At 43.5% G+C, this 21,655-nt stretch overlaps 1 protein-coding gene across 2 annotated transcripts in view; it reads right to left on the bottom strand.

Annotated features, from left to right (window-relative positions):
- Positions 1-7,628, bottom strand: part of MARCHF9 (membrane associated ring-CH-type finger 9) — a 130,648-nt gene extending 123,020 nt beyond the window's left edge. Inside the window, exons 1-2 of one of the 2 annotated variants that reach the window (XM_083169425.1) lie at positions 7,250-7,628; positions 5,721-7,005 (exon numbers count right to left, since the gene is read on the bottom strand). In XM_083169425.1, the coding sequence (XP_083025551.1) occupies positions 5,721-6,044 (324 nt within the window). In that variant the 5' untranslated portion in view covers positions 6,045-7,005; positions 7,250-7,628. The remainder of the gene's footprint in view (positions 1-5,720; positions 7,006-7,249) is intronic. The other variant, XM_083169424.1, reaches the window with a different exon arrangement.
- Between the last annotated feature and the right edge of the window lie 14,027 nt (positions 7,629-21,655).

The raw sequence follows: 21,655 nt of genomic DNA, 5'->3' as shown, positions 1-21,655 counted from the left end.
GTGTCACAGCAGAATTGTGCGAATAGCTCACAAGTAAGGAGCGGTATCTCAAAGGAATGCTTTCAGCACTTTGTTGAAATGATGGCACAAAGAATCCAGATTGATCCTCCCCAGTATTACAAGGCAGGGCCAGATGTCCCAAAAGGCAAGCTAAGCACCCCACTTGGGGCCTGCTGGTTCCCAAGGGGCATGTGGACGAGCCCCATAAAATTCAGCCCACCCATGATCCATCGCATAGGTTGGCTTCTAGTGAAATGTTATACAGAAGCTCAGTAATGGAGCTCAGGCTAGTATTAGTATCATGAATACTGACACTGAGCCATTTCTGTGTCTCTACAAAACATTCCCAGAGGAGCACTACGCGACCATTGCATGAGGTCATTCAGATTCTGCCCCACTCAAAAAGTCGAACTACAGCATATTGAAGGGCACCAACCTGTCTTAGGCCAAGTTTGCCTGTGAGCTATCTCTCCCAGGATGAGTAAAACGGGCTTTTACAAACATTTCCCTTTGTGTCTGCTTTCCCATATTACCCTAGAAGCTGTTCAAATAAATGACTCATGCTTTTGGGATCGCTACCAATATGAAAGGGTCTGTTGATGAAGCAGTGAAGTGAGTGGAGAAGTAAGCCAGTGGAGAAGGTGCCCATGGCAACCAATCAGCTGCTACATATCATTTTATTGAATGGACTTGAGAGAATTTACTTTATAGCTGATTGGTTGCCATTGGCAATTTCTCCATTGGCTCCCTTAGCCACCATTTTTGCTGTTTCATGAATAGACCCCACTGTAATGTGCTGGTTGTCTCTGTTGGCATACTGTAATGTGATCCAATTCTATATAATATAAAAGTATTTCATTTATTTTTATGAGGAACCATATTGGTATAAAATAATGGGCATCATTGCTGATATATTAAAAGTGGCACCATATGATGCGCTCCCTTTGCAGTGTTATATGATGAGCCTTTATTGGCATAATACAGGTTGGTTCGCAAATGCAAAATCTATTTCTAATGGCAAAACCATGTGCGCTGCAGGTGGGCAGATGTAACATGTGCAGAGAGAGTTACATTTGGCTGGGGTGTGTTCAACCCAAATTCGAAATTGCAGTGTAAAAATAAAGCTGCCAGTATTTAGTTTGCACATAAACAAATTAACTCACCAAACTGGAACTCTCTCTGCACATGTTACATCAGCCCCACCTGCAGCGCACATGGTTTTGTCCATTAAAGAAGGAGTTTACTTCTGCAAACCAACCTGTATCACCCATATATGTAGGTCATCACAGAAGGATGTATAATATACAATGTATCTGTTTGTTTTTCTGTTGGGGACCAATGTGGGGTTTTTTTTTTTCACATCAATAATTTTTATTGAGAAAAAAAAACAAATATGGATTTTATGACGAAGGGTTATAGAAAAGAAGGGAGGGGAAACATACAACCAAGGTACAAGGAAAGCGGACATGAATAGAATCAACAGGCTAGCAGGATAGAACATAACAATCTAAAATATGGTACAAGATTTGAACATATCCTTTTTGGGTGCAAGAACAGGTGTATTAGCAAAGAGTATTTCATTTAGACTAAAATGCTGAGGGCAGGACTTAGAGGGATGGGATATAAATTGTGTACCTTCCCCATCCATCAACCATACTCATGCCAAGCAAACCAGTTCATAAGGGGAGAAGAAGCCAAAGATTAATATGGCAAAAACTCAGTCTTCATGGTAAAATAGAATTGAACCTTATGAAATACATATACTGTATAACCACGCTCATCAGCACTGCAATATGGCCGACAGTGGCCCTTGGCGCAGCAAGTCTCATCTGCGACTCGAATACACTATGTCCCAAAAGGCAACCTAAGCACCCCACCTAGGTCACACAAGTGCAGAGGCGGGTGCTCGGCTGTTACCAAAATTGAGTCAATGCTGCTATACAGATATGCCCTAATACATACCTATGGTGAGAGGGAAACACATCTTTTATGGAGGAGCATCAGTGTTGTCCCTGTCCCTGTATAAACCACTGGCACAGATGCATGATTAAAAAGGTAATAAACATACTATTCAAAGAAGAAAAAAAAAATCTATGCGGCATTGTGTGTAAAGAACATAGATGTATTAATCCTTAACAAGAGATAAATTCAGGTGTGATAAATAAATGTCCAGCCAATCACCTGCTAACTGCCATGTTACAGGTTGTGTTTGAAAAAAGCCAGTAAGGAGCTGATTGGCTGGACATTTATCTCTCTTTATCACCCTTGCATTTATCTCTTGTTAAGGCTTAATACATCTGCCCCATTGACAGAAGTCCATCTAAAACCAAAACCTAATTTCTCTGAGAGGTTACCGATATTAATCTGAATACATAGAAGCATGAGCTGTATAACTAGGCTAAAATGAAAAAAAAAGTTTGGTAGCACTTTTAATAAATTAACCAGATTTCCAGCCATGGAAAGTGATCTTCTGAAACCTTAATATCTACATATAACATTTACCTAAAATATTACTTCCTGTTATACTAGGGAAATTGAACTGTAAAAACAATGCTTTCAGCCTCTGGAACTAAAGTGCACCTGTTACACAGTCTAGGCAGCCATTTTGTAGGTTTAATTAATATTTATGAGAAAGCGGCATATAAATTCAATAGGAGCCAGTACCTCATGAATATTATTCATGCAACATGAATATTAATTTAGAAGTGTCCCAATGATGCCACTGGTCACTACAGAAATAATATACAGCTCTTTATGTGTTTTAGAATGACTAGAGCATTGTTTACTATTGCAGTTATCCATCATTAGTTATACTGTTTAAAAGGGGCGACTTAGCCGAGTACACACCGTTCAATCCCCGGCGGATCATGTTAAGAGCTCACGATAAGCTTTGCGTTGTGTTTAAAGCCATGACCCATTTGAAATGGTGGTAACAGTGGGAAGAGTGGTGAGAAATGCACTTCATTGGGACCACTTTGCAGTAAGTTCTAATGGAATCGAACCATCAGCGGGACATCGTGGGTGCTAAAAATCCGATTTCCCCCCGGCAGCTTCTTTTACATCTGATAAATTGCATGTAAAAAATGGCACCTCAAATGCTAAGTCGGAAGGCGCCCTCTCGGGGAGCTGTAGGTGGAGTTCAAAAGAAAACAGGAAAACTCCAACTTGTGCATCAGACAAGACGGACCTGTGTATGGGCACCTTCACTGTATGAGCAAATTGTGTCCTGGTACAATATTTACAATCGAGTAGACAATGTTGCAAATGTATATATATTTTTTTTATTCAATTCAAATACTGAATGTGATTGCGTGCTACAACCAGCTCTTTTTTTTAAATTGTTTTTTAGCTTTGGACTAGGCCATGTTCCCTCAAAATGGTCTTCCAGGCTGATAAGTCATTAGCTGGATTTGCTCCTAACCCATTACTAGCCCCATAGTGGCCCTGATTCAGTGATGAATGCGGCTTTGTCTGCTAATGTCTGTCGCTGGAGTCATAGCTGCAACAATATGCAAGCGCTAGTATCAGTCCGTCCCCCATGTAACAGCAAGCAGCTGATCGTGCTAGCGCTGAGACACCCACTTTCCGTTTCTCTGTATACAGTAATACCGCCAGTGATTGTTTAGACGTCACCATTGGCAGGTGCCACCATTGATACTTGGCAGGTGCAGATATAGGGGGAACTTTACTAAGGTCTGAGTTGTATTTCACATGGGATGTTGCTATGGGCAACCAATCAGATATGATCTATTATCTTCTAGAAGGTGCTAAAAAATGAGAAGTAGTTTCTGATTGGTTGCCCATAGCAACATCCCATGTGAAATACAACTCACATCTTAGTAAATTTCCCCCATAGTGTCTGAACACCCATCACATTTCCGCCCCATTTCTGATACTGTCTGTCCCAAATCATCTTTGTGCAAACAATATATCGTCAATGATTTCCCTTGAACTTCCAGTCAAACGATATAGTGCGTACACACTGAGCTTTATTCCAAACGACTATATTGTCAGTGGAAAGTATGCTGTCCTTGACGATATCCTTTATACAAGATTTAGCTGTATTTATCCTGCGGGAGCCTGCATATAGTGCATACATACTATGGGGTCAATTCAATATGGAGTGCAGTGAATAGCGGTTTTAAGCCCTAGCGCGGCGCGAGCTGAATTATAGCTCTGGGAGCTCCCACTCGGCGCTATTCACTGCACACCGTACTGAATCAACCCCTTTATGACAAACTGCCTTGTAATGATAAATTGTCCATAATATTGCATAGTGTGTATCCAGCTTTAAAAGCATTGAAGCAGTGCTCCAAGTTTCACACAGGTAAATGGGGGCACAATGCTCCCCACTCGAAAGACTTCAGAGTGATCTCACCAATAAAATAGCTGCAGATATAAAGGAGGAAACCTGGTTTGTGTGGCCTGGATTGCCATGGTCATTAACTCTCACAATGAACATTGGCATGTAGAAAATAATCACTTTTCTCTATGCAAAATTTCACCATCGCCATACAATAGTCATTTAGATGTTATGAAAAACCGATAGCGCACTTACTGTATATAGGGTATATGTTTTTCACATATCAGCAGGATTACCTCCTGGTACAGTATGTGTACTAACTAGTCTGTCTGAGCATGTGCAGTTGAGTCCGCCAGGAGGGAAAACACTGCCGTCAGCACTAAGCTAATGTACTATAGGGGCTACACTTATCGCTGGAGTAGGGACTTTTCTCTCCCCACGCCGATGGCTGAGATGTTAATACATCTCAGCATTATGGTTTCCTGATTCCCCACAAAAAAAGGCGAAGCAGGAACAGCTATAGAATCACAATACATTACGCTATACCTGTAACATATACCCCAAAGTTACTTTACATCTATTTCAGATGATGACATTGGACACACTGGCCCAAGAAGAGATTTCAGACACAATTAAACGAATATCCACCCAAGAGATCTCAGACACAATATCTCAACAATATTTTAGGTAGATTTCCTCATGTAACTTCTTTACAAAGATCGGATATATTTTGTATTATGGTGTATATTTACCTTTCCTGTAGCAATCCGTACTCATTATTTGCACCCATATGCACAATGCCACAGAATGGATAACAATTGATACATACAGAAACAGTATAACAGGCTTCAGCACTGAGAATGACTGGCACAATATATTCCTCAATACAGCCTCTTCCTGAAGCTTGTCAGTGGGTCTCAGACAAGCATGCTATGTTGTAGTGGGCAAGCTTATATTACCCAGACACACAGTCTACAGAATTCCACATGAACACCCACTTTCATGATCATGGCCTTTATACAATGCAATTTACCAGTGTATCACCACTGAAAATCAGTCAACACTTTTTTGTGATAAATTCGGTTCATAACAAAATGATAGAAATTACATATAGATGCAAAAAAGGCAACAATCATGCTGTAAAATAGCTGTATAAGGTACCAAAGAATTTTGACTGTCACCATACAAAACCTTCATGGCAGACATGGGTTCCAGATACTGTAGAAACATGTCAGTTCTGGAGGCCCTTCAGACATACAACCCCTGGTGACACAAAGCTTTAAGGTAGTGAAGAAGGAAAAACAGGCACATTCACGCCTTCATACCCATTACCTCAGATGACTTACATGAGAAATACCATAGTGCACATAAGTCTGACTCCAAGCAATCTAGCCATGCACCAGTAACAAGGACCCACCTGCTCAGGGCCTTGGAAGCAGATTCTGCACTGTGGGGTCCTCATGCCACTGTCAATGCTGCTGCCCAGGGAAACAGCGTCCAGCGCAGCCCCAAGCCTGCCATCCTTCTCCTCCAGTCCCAGGCTGCGGGGTCTAGCATCAGACCCATAGTATTCCTCATCATCATCTCTGGAGGAGCAGTCTGCAAAGGGTGGCCATCCACAGCCCCCAACCCCGAGCCCTCGCATGGCGTGGCCCGGCTCCGGCTCGCTTCGCCCAGATCGGGTCAGCACCAGAACCTTAAGTTCATTAAAGAACATGCGGAGCCGGTATTTAAACATCATTCACCGGTCGGAGGACCAGGAGTCTGTGGGGTTCCAGTGCAAAGCCAGGCAGGTCCCAAAAGCAGAGGCATGGATTTAGGTCCCAAGTGACCCAGTGACAGTGGAATGCTCTTCGCTCTCCTGTGGTCCTGTGTACCAGCGAGGACACTGTACTGCATGGGGTTAAGTGAGTGCAATTCAGTATTGTCTATCTAGTCTGGAGGGACAGCAATAAGGTGCATCCACAAAATGTTATAAATAGGGGGAAGGGAAAATACGCCGGACTCTACAGATACATTTCAGAAAATCAGAGTCAAGCCGAAGTGTGTACAGAAGAGCTTGCAAAATCATTACATTATACCAACATGCATTAGCAAGTGCTAAAAGGGGGTTCAGTTGGGGGGAGGGGATTTGCAACCTTAAGGCTATGAGGGAATGACAGCAAGTATGGGGTGTGCAACAATCTGTTGTTTGCCACCCAGAAGGATTATGAAAGGCAGAAAGGGTTAAATGCAATTGAATACACGAGAAAGCAATTAACATAGATGCGGGATGGGGAAAGAACCTGGCTGCCTGGGATAATGAGATATCTCTGCCCATCCTACCTCTGGAAGAGTGCAGCCTTCCATGCCCCCTAGTAACAACTAAATAACCACCAAAAAGGGATATTCTGGAAAATGATCCCTCAGAAAAAAAAAATATATTTCTATATATTTTTTTTTTATTTTTTTTTATAATCCAATGTAAAAGGCAAAGAATAGAATGTGGTGCTAGGTTTCCTCCAGCCACTGGATCCTATGTCTTCCCTCCCCCTTGCTTCCTCTTTCTTTTCCTCGGATGAAACACGCAGGGCTCCTCTTTTGTCTCAGCTCTCAGCATCCCCAGCCTGCTCTGTCTTGCCATCCATCCACTCGTGATCTAGCCAAGGGACCTGCATCACCACCAGCTCAGACACGGATCCTGATTCTGGGAAGTCTCCTCACTGCACGGAGGGAAAGACACAAAAGAAATAAAAAAAAATACACAAAATATTTTGTGCAACAAAAAAAATAAAACACACAATATGTCACCATAGCAGAGAGCTATGGACCACTATAACATATACAATACACACACAAAGCTATGGATCACTAGCAACATATACACAGACAGAGCTATGGATCACTAGCAACATATACAGACAGGAAAATAACATTTGCAGACATGCAAAAAAAAAATCCACCTACAGTAAAGACGAAGCATAGAAATGTACATGATGCTCCTTAGTCCTTACCATAGATCACCTTCTGGGTCCGGGAGATGCATTATTTACACCCAGGAGCAAAATAATATATAGGTGTGTGTGTGCTTTTATTGCATGGAGCAGTGGCAGAAATGGATGGCTATGAGGTGAGGGCTGGATAAATATGGCTTCTTCTTCCGGTATGGCATGTTAAATAAAACATTTTGTGTAGAGTGTATGTTTTTGTGTGGCGGTGGGGCTGAGGATGTGATCCGGGCTTGTGCTGCGCATCTGCAGCTGGATGAGGGATCTGAGGGGACCTGACGTGGACATTCACGTGGGAGCGGGGCGGGAGATGTGAAAGCGGCGGCCGCTTACTTCCTAGTGCTGAGCCCGGTGCTGCAGCTGCTACCTGCCCGGGGCCGGGCGCAGGTCACATACATGCACGCCGCGGCTCAGTGAGCGCACCTATATAATAACATGGGGGATAAATATGCCATACAGGGCGCAGGGCACCCAAGCTCGCGATGCTAGTGCCTATACTGTATATAGCCTCTGTCGGGGCTGCCTCGTTGCACATAGAATGAGGGAACATTTTGGGCAATGCGAAGCCCACATTTGTGGCTGGATGGGCACAACTCTAGATTCACTCTAAATTGTGTACACACAATATCGTTACTGGTGTATCTCAAACATCGATCAGCGTGTATGCTTATTATCGTTAATGATGCGTTCCCCCTCGCTTTGATAACAAAACTCCCCGTGTTCTGTACATGCAGCTCAACCTGACACTATGCATGTATGGAGTGGGGGTCTTGGTGACTGTACTGAGGGATATCATTAACGATATCGGTCAGTGTGTATGCGCTAGATGATTCTATCAGTACCTCCGATATAGTTATCAATATCGATGGTGTAGGGAATCGTCTAGACTGGGTACCCAGCTTTACACCTTGTTCCTGTAATGCCTATGTGTTTCACCGGTACTTGTTTCCTAGCACGGCGCCAGCGATTTTAATTGCAGGCATCGGGACCCCAAAAATCGCGTTGATCGCATAATATGCAACCAAATCGCATGCAATGCGATCAACGTGATTTTTACATTGGAATCAATGTAAAATGGTCCCTGAGACCCAATTTTACATTGGGACCAATGTAAAATACACCCTAGACCCCAATTTTCATTGCATACCCCCCGCATTGGTCAAATGCCCCCCCATTGTTAACGCCACCCCACTATTGACGCCAACCCAAAGCGTGGCGAGCGCAGCGAGCCCGTGAGGGGCGGTGGTACGCGAGGGGCGGCAGTACACGTCCTCCGACCTTTTCATACCCCCACTATCCACGTCGGCGTGGTGTTGATTTTATAAAGTGTGGCGAGCCACCGAGCCCGAAGCGTGGCGAGCCTCGTGAGGGGACGCGCATTACTTCACAGGTATTACGCGTCCCCTCGCTGGGCTCTCTGCGCTCGCCATGCTTCGGGCTCGGTGGCTCGCTGCACTCGCCACACTTTATAAAATCGACTCCACGCCGAAATGGTTAGTGGGGGTATGAAAAGGTCATAGGACGTGTACCGCCGCCCCTCGCGGGCTCGCTGTGCTCGCCACGCTTCGGGTTGGCGTCAATAGTGGGGTGGCGTTAACAATGGCGTGGGGGCATTTCACATATAAATTACCCATAAGGGTGGGTATACAATAAAAAAATCGGGTCCATTGAGCCATTTAACATTGTACCCTATGTAAAATCGCGTTGATCGCGTTGGTCGCATCGCATGCCATTATAATGGCATGCGATGGACGCAATCAACTCGATTTTCTCATTGCCGGCAATAAAGGATCAAAATAGACAGAAAATCGGGTCCATCGCGTCCATCACATACCTTAAGTTAAGGTATGCGATGACCCACAACGGGCGCCGTGCTAGGAAACAAGTACCGTTTCACCTGCTGTGAATAACCTTACCATAATACTATGTATTATCCAGAGCTGCTACTGTCCATATAGTCCTTGGTTTTATATATTTGTGCCTAAAAAAAGTCTTTTTTTTCCAGCAATAATCATCAAATATTTGCAGCTAATTCGCTGAAAACGTGTGCAATGGCAGCAAATACCTAATGTAAGAGGGATGTAGGAGGTGCTACGATCCCTACATTGCTGCCCACAGCTGCATCCCCATAGGTTTCTATGGGGGATGTGATGCTGCTAGATTTACCAATATTCAGAATGCAAAGCATTTCGAACATTGGCCCCCACAGCTATTGGCGCTCACACTGGGGGGGGGCATAAAGGGGATGGGCGTAAGTGCGGGCTGCTTTTGGTTGGCTTGCAAAGCTGCAAGTCAACCAGAATTACCTCCTAGGTGCACAGCTATGAGACAGAAGAGGCTAGGAAACCAATAAGTGGAGAAAGGGGAGTTGCGGAATAGGTGGCAGGGTGACTGAGATGGTCATTTATGTATATCCAAATATATAAATGGATATAGTAATTTTCTCCTAGATTTTGTACAATATTTAATAAAGATAAGCATTTAAAGTTAGGATACGTCTACTACTGCACTCCCTAATTGGACCACAGGTGGTGGCAGCAGAAGAGGGGTGTGAGCCAGAGAACCAATATCAATTGTCAATAGTTAATGGTTATCCTGTTTTCAACTTCTTGAACCAGTACCTGATGTTTTTGGTCAGAGCCATAAAAGTAGGGTTGGGACATTGACAGTGTAACCTCAATGGGCCTGATTGAGGAGCGCACAGAGATCACGCATGGCTGAGATTCTTAAGCAAAAATAGCAGTTGCAAATTGGAGTTTCAGCATTCTGCATTCCACTTGTGCACCACTGTGCGATATCCACTTTGCATATCGGACACAACATTGCCTCCACAAGCTTCCCCTTCATGGTGCAGAGTCTCCTTTGTAGCTTTCTTAAGATGCGGGTGGACCTTTCTAGAATCGTTGTTTGTTCACCATTATCAGGATCATCATACATGGATGTCAGATGAAGGTTATTCTTCAGTCATGTTGTCTTCATTATGGTTAGGTTGAGATCTTAAATCCACCCGATTTCTTTTTACTTCCGTTGCACGCTCTGTACGTATACTATAATATCTTGGTGCTACTTGTGCTTGCACAATATCTTTCTGCACCCAAATACCTTTCTTGTGATCTCTGAGACGGACTTGGTCACCCGATTTTAGATCAGGTAAGCTTTTAGTTCGCCTGTCATGGAACAGTTTCTGTTTCGCCTGTTGACATTCCTTACTCAGTCTGACCAACGCTGAGTTATGTGTATTAAGCAGTTCATCATGTATCGGGAGATTTGCTCTAATCCTCCTTCCCATCAGCATTTGTGCAGAAGAAAGCCCATTCTGTAAAGGTGTACTGCGGTAGGTTAAAAGACTTTTGTAGAAATCTTCTTCACCTTCTTGAGCTTTTTTCATGAGACTCTTTACAGTTTTTACTGAACTTTCCACCAACCCATTTGAGCGTGGATAATGGGGACTTGACGTAGTATGGCCAAATTCCCACTCATCAGCAAATTGTCTAAATTCAGCACTGGAAAACTGAGGACCATTGTCAGTGAACACTTCCATAGGAACACCATGCCTTGCTAAGATTGACTTCATGCAATTGATTACGGCTTTACTATTAGTTGTATGTAGTGTCTTCACCTCCGGGTAGTTAGAGTAATAATCAGTCACGACAATGTAAGTTTTTCCATTACAATCAAACAAATCTGTGCCAACTTTCTGGCACTGCATAAGGACTCAGTGGTTCGACTTGTTGTTTCGGTCTATACGCAAGACATAATTCACATGTAACTGTAGTCTGTGCTATGTCTTGGTTCATTCTTGGCCAATCATAACTTCACGCGCTCTCCGCATAAATTTTTTTCTCCTAAGTGGCCTTCATTATCTTGCACAGCATAGTTTTTCTTAGTCGTGCAGGTATGACAAACCAATTGCCTTTGTAAATAATACCATCGACAACTGTAAGGTCACTGCGGTACATCCAATAATCATGAATACAGTGAGCACGCATGTTTGTCTGCTGGCCAACCATTCAGAATGATATCTTTCAACACTTTCATTGTGTCATCTGTCTCAGTTTCTTTCCTAATCTGTTCTTGTCTTACAAGAGACACTGGTAGAGAAGCTACGATCAAATTAACATAGGCTTCTATCTCTTCATCCATCAGACTTTTGGAACCTTCATTTTGTCCACAGCACGAGAAAGTGTATCAGCGATATACATGTATTTACCAGGACAGTACAGCAAGTGTACATCCTATTTCTGTAGTCTGATAAGCATTCATTGAATTCTCATGGGACAGTCATGTAATGATTTAGTCATGAGGGCTACCAATGGCTTGTGGTCAGTTTCCACTGTAAATGTTTGACTATACACAAATTGATGAAATCGCTCACATGCATATGTGATCCCTAGAAGTTCTTTTTCTATCTGAGCATACCTTGTTTCAGCACTTGTCAGCGCTCTTGATGCATAGATTACTGGTTGCCATGTATCCTCATGTTCTTGTAACAACACTGAGCCTAGGCCAAATTGTGAAGCATCTGCTGAAATTCTTATTCTTTTCACAGGATCAAAGAATTTTAGCACTGGTTGCCCTGTAATGATCTGTTTCAAGTTTTGGCAACTTTATTCTTGTTCATGTGACCACATCCAGTCTTTATCTTTGTCCATGTAATCATTCCTAGGAATCTTCTGACGTTGTCATTGTTGTTAGGATGTTCCATGTTCACTATGGCTGATATTTTCCTTGGGTCTGGTTTACACTTTGATCCGAGACCACGTCGCCCATAAAGGTAAGTGTATTTATGCCAGATTCACATTATTCCTTGTTTAGCTTTAGATTCACTTTCTTGACAAGTTCCATTACTTGTCTCAATCTATAATCACAGGAATTTCCTCCCTAGTGTACCCTGTAACTTTCACTTTGACTGGATGAATTTTAGGTTTTACTCTAAAAGTCTTATAGTCTTGAAATTATATTAAATTCACCTGTGCACCAGTATCAAGCTGAAAGGTAATGACAATCTCATTCACAGTTAAAGGGACAATCCATTCTTTCTTATCTGCACTGCAAAGTTCAATGCAATCCACAAAGAACTCTGTTTGTTTAACAGCATGCACTTTGGTTGTTTCACTTTTCATTTTACAGCATTTGGCAAAGTGATTAAGTCTACCACATTTCATGCAGGTTTTACAATAAGCAGGGCACATTTTAGGATTGTGAGCATTTCCACATCTACTACAAATTTCTGTTGCTTAGACTGCTTCATTTTTGAGAATGGAGGTTCGCTTGGCTCTGTTTTCTGCACTACATGTACGGCACCATGAGCTTTCTTGTGTAACTTTTTGGCTTGACATCTAGTTATTTCTGCAGATAGTCACTGCGTTGTCTAGTATTAGGTCTTGCTCTCTCAGCAGTCTCTCTCTGAGTCCATTATCAGGTATTCCACAGACAATACGATCTCTAATCAGTGAATCCTTTAAATCACCAAACTCACAGGTTTTACTGAGTGATTGCAGTTCTGTAACATACTTATCAAATCCATCTCCAGACTTCTGATCACATGTGAAAAACTTATATCTTTCATATGTCACATTTTTCTTTGGCACAAAGTAATCTTCAAACTTTTGCATTATAGAAGATAGCACCATATTCTGCCCCTCAGCAAACTGAAAACTATTATAAATGTCCAGCACATCCTCTCCTATCACATGGAGGAAAATGGATGCCTTCGTTTTGTCAGCCTCTGTATCAGCTCCACATGCAGCAAGATATATATTAAACCTTTGCTTAAATATTTTCCAGTTCTCAGACAAGTTACCAGACATCAGCATGCCGGTTGGAGGAGCCAGTTTATCCATGGTTACTCACTGTTTGAGGAGCACACGGCTTTGCAGACACTGAGGATCACAGCCTTACAGACTGCTGCAGGATCTTTCACACTCTGAGAGCACTAGCAGTCCAAGTTAAACTTCTTCTGACACCATGTTTTGTTCATATGTTTGTAAATCCAGTCATAAGGACACAGAGACATGTGAGTTCACTGCTACTGTTTTATTCCATCCAACTCCAGACACACTGCTTCAGGAACACCCAGCATTCCCCTGATCCTAGGGACCATCAATGAAGATTCAGGCTTACACATATTAGTAAGGGAGTGTCTACAAATATTAAGCATTCGAGTGCACTAACATCACAGGTGCATAGATAAATGCAGGAACAATGGTATTACATCGATGACTGGGGTGCGATGGTAGAACATCTATTTTCAGATCTATTTAGATCATCTATTTTCAGATCTATTTAGATCATCAGTAGCTCAGGAATGATGGTGAAATATCAATAGCTCAGAAACTATGGCGGAACATTGATAGCTCAGGATTGATGGCAGAACATCGATAGCTCAGGAACGATGATGGAACATCGATAGATCAGGAACAATGGTCGAACATTGACAGCTAGGCAGGACTGCGCTAAGATAAGTATCCTTCTCTGGGCAGAGGATCACAGGAGCTGGAATACCTGGAAGTAAGCACACTGCAGCAGAGAGACACAACTATACCAGCAGGAGACAACTGAAGCACTAGCAGATAGGTCAGGATTTCGCAGCATACGTATACCCACTGTGAAGTGGGGATTGGCTGGGATAGAATGACAGGGAAATAGACCTCACTGGATTGGCTCAGGTGACTGTAGCAAACTTGTCTACCCCCATGTTTGGCTCTGGCAGGAAAGTTTGTTATCACATGCTTGTGGCCAGGAACAATGGCGGTGGACTGAGGGCCGCAGGGAGTTGAGAACTGTCTGCCATACTGCACAGCTGCAGACTAAGCGGCGCTGGATGAACGCAGTGAAGATCTTGGGACAGCCGCACTGCACATGCTGACAGCACCCTGGCTTGAGATGCAGGAATAGTCTGGACTTAGATGGTAAGTAGTAGTACATTTATTTATAAGGCGCCACAAAGTGTCTGCAGCGCCGTACATAGCAAACAAAAAAACAAATTACAAGGTAACGTACAGGGTATGTTGATAAAATACAGCATAAATAGGGGTATAGCTGGTAGAACTAAAATCAGCATCAGTTCAAAAGTAGGTGTCGAAATTGTCGAGGAGACTGAAGATGAAGTAGAGGAAGGGAAGAACAGGACAGGAGCACAGGTGAGGTAAAGAGGTAGGGTGAGTACATGAGGAAGAAGGGCCCTACTCATAAGAGTTAACATACTAAAAGGAGGTGGGTGGACCAACAAAAAACAATAGGATAAGTAGGAACGGAGGCAGGATAGGAGGATCAAAAGAGGTTAGGAGGAGGGATAGGCTAGTCGAGGTAAGAATGTCTGGGTACTTTTTCACACCATGCGCCTTAGCAGTCGTTGACCTTGCTTTGTGAATTGACATGGTCTTCCACTTTGTGGCTGAGTTGCTGTAGTTCATAAATTTGTCCACTTTCTAATAAATATCACTTGAACGTTGTATATCCAGCAGAGATTACATTTCATGAACCATCTTTGGTACTCTTTACCTAGCACGGCGCCCACGATTTTGATCGTGGGCATCGCAGGTAAAAAAATCGCAGGCATCGCGGGCTTTGAATGCACTAAAAATTGGGTGCGACGCGACCGACGCGATGCCCGCTATTTCCCATAGGGATCAATGTTAAATTTCTCAATTGACCCGATTTTACTGTTCAATGCCTCAATTGACCCGATTTTTCCATAGGAAACAATGTTAAATGGCCCACAGAGGCCAAATAGCCACCCTGAAGTGTGAAATGGCCCCCACAATTGTTAACGCCACCCCACGATCAACGTCAACCCGAAGCGTGGCGAGCGCAGCGAGGCCGCGAGGGACGGCGGTACGCGTCCTACGACCTTTTCATACCCCCACTATCCACGTTGGCGTGGAGTTGAGAATAGAATAGTGTGGCGAGCGCAGCGAGCCACCGAGCCCGAAGCGTGGCGAGCGCAGCGAGCCCCACGAGGGGACGCGGATACCTTCACAGGTAAACGCGTCCCTTTGCGGGCTTCACAGGTATCCGCGTCCCCTCGCGGGGCACGCTGCGGACACAGAATACCGTCCCCTCGCGGGGCGCGCTTCGCTCGCCACGCTTCGGGCTCGGTGGCTCGCTACGCTCGCCACAGGTTTATATCCAACTCCATGCCCACTTGGATGGACCCCTTTTTCCCATTGAAAGGACCCCTTTTTCCCATTGAATTCCATGTTAAAATGGACTCAGTCCATTTTAACATTGATTCCTATGGAAAAATCGGGTCATCGCATCGCATCGCATCCGATGGTCGCATGCGATGCGATATCGCATCGCATCTGATTGTATGCCTTAACTTAAGGCATACAATCAAAAAATCGGGCGCCCAGATACTACATAAGTACCTGAATTTTTGCTTCTACTGTGTGGCGAAATTCGATTTTTGGGTCCTACTGTATGGCGTAATGTGATTTTGGCTCTTACTGTGCAGCATAATGTAATTTTTAGCTCCTATTGAGCTGTGCAATGTAAGGTTTGGCTCCTATTATGCAGTGTATGGTGATTTTTGGCCCCTACTGTGTGTCATAATGTGATTTTTGCCTCCTACTGTGTGGCGTAATGTGAGTTTTGGCTCCTACTGTGTGGCGTAATGTGAGTTTTGGCTGCTACTGTGTGGCGTAATTTGAATTTTTGCTCCTACTGTGCAGCGTAATGTGTAAGGGGCACTAGTTCAAGATAGGATACAGGGTCCTACTACGTATAATGCGTATAAGGGGTATATAGTGTGTTACACTACACTTAAAGATGCACCCCCTTTTGAGTGGCCACTCCCTATTTTCTGGAGCATGAGCATAATAACAGCCTTCTTTTTTTCATAGTACCACCTCAAATTTTCCACTTTGAGGACTACTACTATGACATATTAGTGAAAGCCACTCTGCCGGCTCCACCCATTGTTGATTTTATGCTGCCCACATGAGGCCACTTCCAAAAAATTTCCACGGCCACTTTTAGTCCCTAATCCACCCCTGCACGTGGCCTCACTTGTAAGTGCCTCAGTCCCTGCTTTATCTTTCCTGGCCACCAGTGCTAGAAGAACTCAATAATGTAGCTGTGCCACAGACTGCCAGTGCGGTTACAAAGCGTGTGCAGCACTTCACATCCAGGGACTGGCTATATAATGCGTTGGTACACAGTCAGCCAGTGCTGCTTTAGGGTGGCATGAGGGCGGCTGTTGAGGATGAGTGATGCTTTCCCTCCTCTCGTACTGCTCAACTCTGTGCTGAAGTTGCTGTTGGGACAGGTTTATTTACCTGCGGTGTGACATATAGTGTAAGGGGCGTGTGCACATTGCATAGGCGTGTGCACATTGAGTGTTAATGCTGTGCCCCCACCCCACACTTATTGCTGCTAGTAATACCAACAATACCTTTTACCAAAGACTTTTGCTTTTTAGACCTGTATTCCATTAAAAGAAGCGCCATCAATCTATTATGTGTGTTTTGCATTATTAATTGTATTACACCATTGTCATATCACTACATATTTGTGTCATCCAGATATGATTTTGACTTTATTTGCATGTACTGTTACAAAGAGTAATTAGAAGATTAATTGAAATAGGCAGGATATAATGGTGTGGCTGAGAGACATTTTATATTGTAGTGAGTGCACGCCTGATTGGCGGTGTTAGACAGACCCAATGGCGGTGTTAGACATGCCCAATAGGTGGTACTAGGCACACCGCTTTGACAGTGCACCGCCACCCCCTAATAAAATGTGCTGCGCACGCCTATGGGCATTACAATATGCGACATATAGTGTCATTGGCATTATGGTGTGTGGCTTAATGTGTAAGGGGCATTATGGGGGGCGCCTGAAACTAATTTGGCTTGGGGGAGCAAAATTTATAGGGTACTTATGTAGTATCTGGGCTGCCGATTTTTTGATTGTATGCCTTAAGTTAAGGCATACAATCAGATGCGATGTGATGCGATATCGCATCGCATCGCATGCGACCATCGGATGCGATGACCCGATTTTTCCATAGGAATCAGTGTTAAAATGGACTGAGTCCATTTTAACATGGAATTCAATGGAAAAAAGGGGTCCTTTTCATACCCCTACTATCCAAGTGGGCATGGAGTTGGATATAAACCTGTGGCGAGCGTAGCGAGCCACCGAGCCCGAAGCGTGGCGAGCGAAGCGAGCCCCGCGAGGGGACGGTATTCTGTGTCCCCTCGCGGGGCTCGCTACGCTCGCCACGCTTCGGGCTCGGTGGCTCGCTACGCTCGCCACAGGTTTATATCCAACTCCATGCCCACTTGGATAGTAGGGGTATGAAAAGGACCCCTTTTTCCCATTGAATTCCATGTTAAAATGGACTCAGTCCATTTTAACATTGATTCCTATGGAAAAATTGGGTCATTGCATCGCATCGCATCCGATGGTCGCATGCGATGCGATGCGATGTACCCGATTTAGAAATCGGCAGCCCAGATACTACATAAGTACCATTTATAGTTATGCCACTGGGCTCATGCCCCCAATGTTTTCACAAGTTCTTAGGAATAGACTAAGCAATGTTCAAGTAAATTAATTGGCTGGCTTATTTGTGTAGACAGAGTGGAAAATACGCTAAGACAAACCACATAACAAACCTTCCTTTCAATCACTTTGTCTCATACTATAAATGATTTTATGCAACTTCTATTCTGTGCATAATTGTTTGAGAAACACCAGGATTAGTAGCTGGAAATTCATTGCAGTGCTCCTGGGGTACCCAACTCTCAGTATAAAGACACACAAATGATCTCCACAATATTATCTGTAAATATGTTCAGTTAGAATTTTGTTATACAGAAACACCTCTGTGTTCAACACCTCTCAATAAATCTAATTTTATATACCATCAGAAGCATCTCAAAATTGGGACTGTTCTAAAAGTGCTGGAATCCCAATCAAAGTACTAAACATGAAATAATTTTGGAGTCATATATATATATATATATATATATATATATATCTGATTAACCAACATGCTGACATTTTTATACTGCATATGGCCCCTCCCTCTTCTTTCAACTCTAGGCAGATGGCCATTGGTGGTGCTCTGCTCCTTGTTTCTTACCTTTTGTGTATTGGTGGAAGAGATGTGTCTTATCCTCTGTCACACTGGGAGTGTGACCCTTGGCCCAGTGAACTTTTTTCTCTGCATGCACCTGCTATTATCTTCTGAGATGGCAATAGGATTGTTGAAAGTCTATCAGCGTACAGGTAATACATTGTATTTAATGCTTGGGAAAGCTATTGCTGTAGAACCTATGTGATGGCCACCGCCATGCCCAGGAAGGGGATACTAAGGGCACACTTGAATCAGGCAGCAAGGTTCCAAGGTCCCAAGACACTTAGGGTCCCACAGAAAAATCCACATGGTATGTGTCGTCCTGTTGACTCTCTTTTATATGATAATAAAAGATCTTCTAGAGTAGACCATATGATGTCCTACATGAACAGTGAATACCAACTGAAGTTTCCATCTGCCTAAGGAGGAACAATTTCTCCATAGGTTCCCCACTGCAGAGAAACCACATATGGATAAGGCAAACTGTCAAGCCGAATGGCATGTACCTGTAGGAGACCTGGGGGTGAGGGGGAGAGAGAAAAAACATAAGTTTTCCACCCACCATGATTTCTTTTGCTGGTGATAATGGTGCATAGAAAGAATGCCTAAATTCTACCAAAACTAACATATTGGAGAACGTATTACAGTATATATGGATCTTCTCTCTTCAAAATATCTGCCCCATAAAGTTGTGCCAAGATGCTTTACCCTTCCCAGAAATTCTCCAGACATTTAAAATTGTCCTCCCAGCAGCGAAATATCGTTTTGTCAAGGTGCACCTTCCAGCTGGTGGTGCTTGACTTATTTCAGGTCATTATGTGATTTCTTACCCACATGGATCCTCCCACTACCATGGCTTTGCTGTCTCTTCCTCTCTCTTCTACTTTCATTTGATTTAGCGTATAAATGTAAAAAACATTTAGATGAGGAAAGAGGTGTGTCCAGTGGCGGTTCTTACCTATGGGCTGCAGCCCCCCAGGTAAAATCCCCCACTGTGTGAAGCCAGATGCAGTCTGTGAGACTGGCTTTGCAGTGACTTCCTATTGGAAGTCCATCCTGCCGTTCACCCAAACCAGTCCCATGCCCAGGATCGTCCTCGGTACTGTGCATATGCTTTTATGGACTGCTGCCAAAGCAGCCCATAGAGGCTGGGGACCAGTGCATGCCCAGTACTGAAGAAGTTACTGCGTGTGCGCTGGTCCCGTGACGGGGGTTGGGACCAGCAGCGAAGGGAGGACCCGACATCGCAGTAGCCCCCCTTCTCCACAGAGGTAAGAGCCACCACTGGGTGTGTCCTAGTATAATTCCAAATTGCAGTATAAAAACATAGCTCCCATTGTTCGTTTGCTATAGGCAAAAGCAGCCAGTAATTTCCATACAGCATATGCAAAAAAAAAATCTCTGTGCAACTAACATGGTTTGTTACATGAGCAGATTGCTTCTTCTTTGTTTTTTTTTACTTTTTTTATTTTGCTCATTACTCTGCTTAAACCCCAAAATGTTTATAATGCTGTATTTTGTTTTATTATTATTTATTAACAGTTTCTTATATAGTGCACACATATTCTGCAGCGCTTTACAGAGAATATTTGAACATTCACATCAGTCCCTGCCCCAGTGGAGCTTACAATCTATATTCTCTACCACATATACATGCACACAGACATTCTAGGGTTAATTTGTTGGGAGCCAATTAGCCAACCAGTATATTTTTGGATTGTGGGAGGAAACCGGAGTACCCGGAGTAAACCCATGCAAGTACGGGAAGAATATACAAACTCTGCACAGTTAGAGCCATGGTTGGAATCTAACCCATGACCTCAGTGCTGTGAGGCAGTAATGCTAACCATTACACCATCCGTACTGCCTGTATTTCTGCCAATTTAGTAGGTTGCTATGCTAAGAAGAAGCTGCCTCTGGATCTGAGCCAGCAGTGCACAAGTAACAGACTTGCTCTGCAAAAATGCACTTAGTGGATTGGTAAATGATTGTACAAAGGGGAAAGTATAGTGATGTCATAACACTTAACATTATGAACACCTTCTGAACAGCCAATTACGCAGCAAGGTTAAATATCTGACAAAATACACAGTTTTCAGTCACATGATTGGTCTCAAATGCAAATATGCCAGTGCAGTTACTGTACATTTAGGACTTCATCTGTAATGACAGTATTTCCCAATATAATACAGATATAATAACATACTGTATAATAGATTTACTGCTTTCAGACCCATGGCAATTAACAAACACAGGAAAGAATGGGTGTAATTAACTACAGGAGTCGTTAAGGACCACAGGATTAGTAAACAGACAACTCTAAAGCAAATCACTCATAACTTAATTTTATTTATTCTCGCCAACATTATACGCAGATATCTCAGATACGATGGCTTACTGTTATGTAACTAGGTCTAATGGACAATAAGATTTTTTTTCTGTATTAAATAGAAACTACACCTTTTAAGCTTTATTTTCAGTACATGTATCTTTACTTTAGCAAGTTTTTTTTTTTTTAAATATGCAAATATTTTATAGTTATAGAATTGTACGAAACTACGAATTAAATTGTACAGAAATGTGTTAAGTAGGCAAGTACGTACGGAGGTTACTGGGTATCTGTGCAGTACAGTATATGGCAGGAACTGTGATGCTCTCTGGATAGTATAGTGCTCACTTCAATACCCTGTGATAGGTAAAGCTGGGTACACATATATACAATTGTCGGGCCGTTCTTCCGTTCTGGGTCGGACAGCCGTTCAATTGTATAGGTGTGTACACTGTCCCTACCGACCGATTAACGGCAAAAAACTGTCTTGACCGTCCATACTCGGTCGGTCGACGGTTCTTTGCTGTTTAATTTTCATCCGACAGGACGGCCCCATATCGGTACAAAAGTGCAGTGTGTACGCACGTCCGACCGATATGCTGCCGTCCTTGCGACTATACTGCCAAAGCTGGAACGCCCATGTGGGCGTTCTAGCTTTGACTAAAAAAAAAACCGGCGTGGGGTCCCCCCACAGCCGTAACCAGCACCAGGCTGAAGGAGCCGGGGCTGGTATTAAAAAATCAGGAAACCCGACAAATAGGGCTTCGCTGATTTTTTAAAACCAGCCCCAGGCTCCAGGTCCGGGGCTGGTTCCCAAAATACGGGGGACAAAATGACTAGGGGTCCCCCGTATTTTAAGAACCAGCCCCAGGCCAAACCAGCCAGCAGGGTAATGCCACAGCCGGGGGACACTTATGATATAAGTTCCCGCGGCCAAAGCATTC

The sequence above is a fragment of the Crinia signifera genome, chromosome 2 (assembly GCF_055691185.1).
Source record: "Crinia signifera chromosome 2, ASM5569118v1, whole genome shotgun sequence".
NCBI lineage: Eukaryota > Metazoa > Chordata > Amphibia > Anura > Myobatrachidae > Crinia > Crinia signifera.
This window is presented reverse-complemented; position numbering and strand designations above follow the sequence as displayed.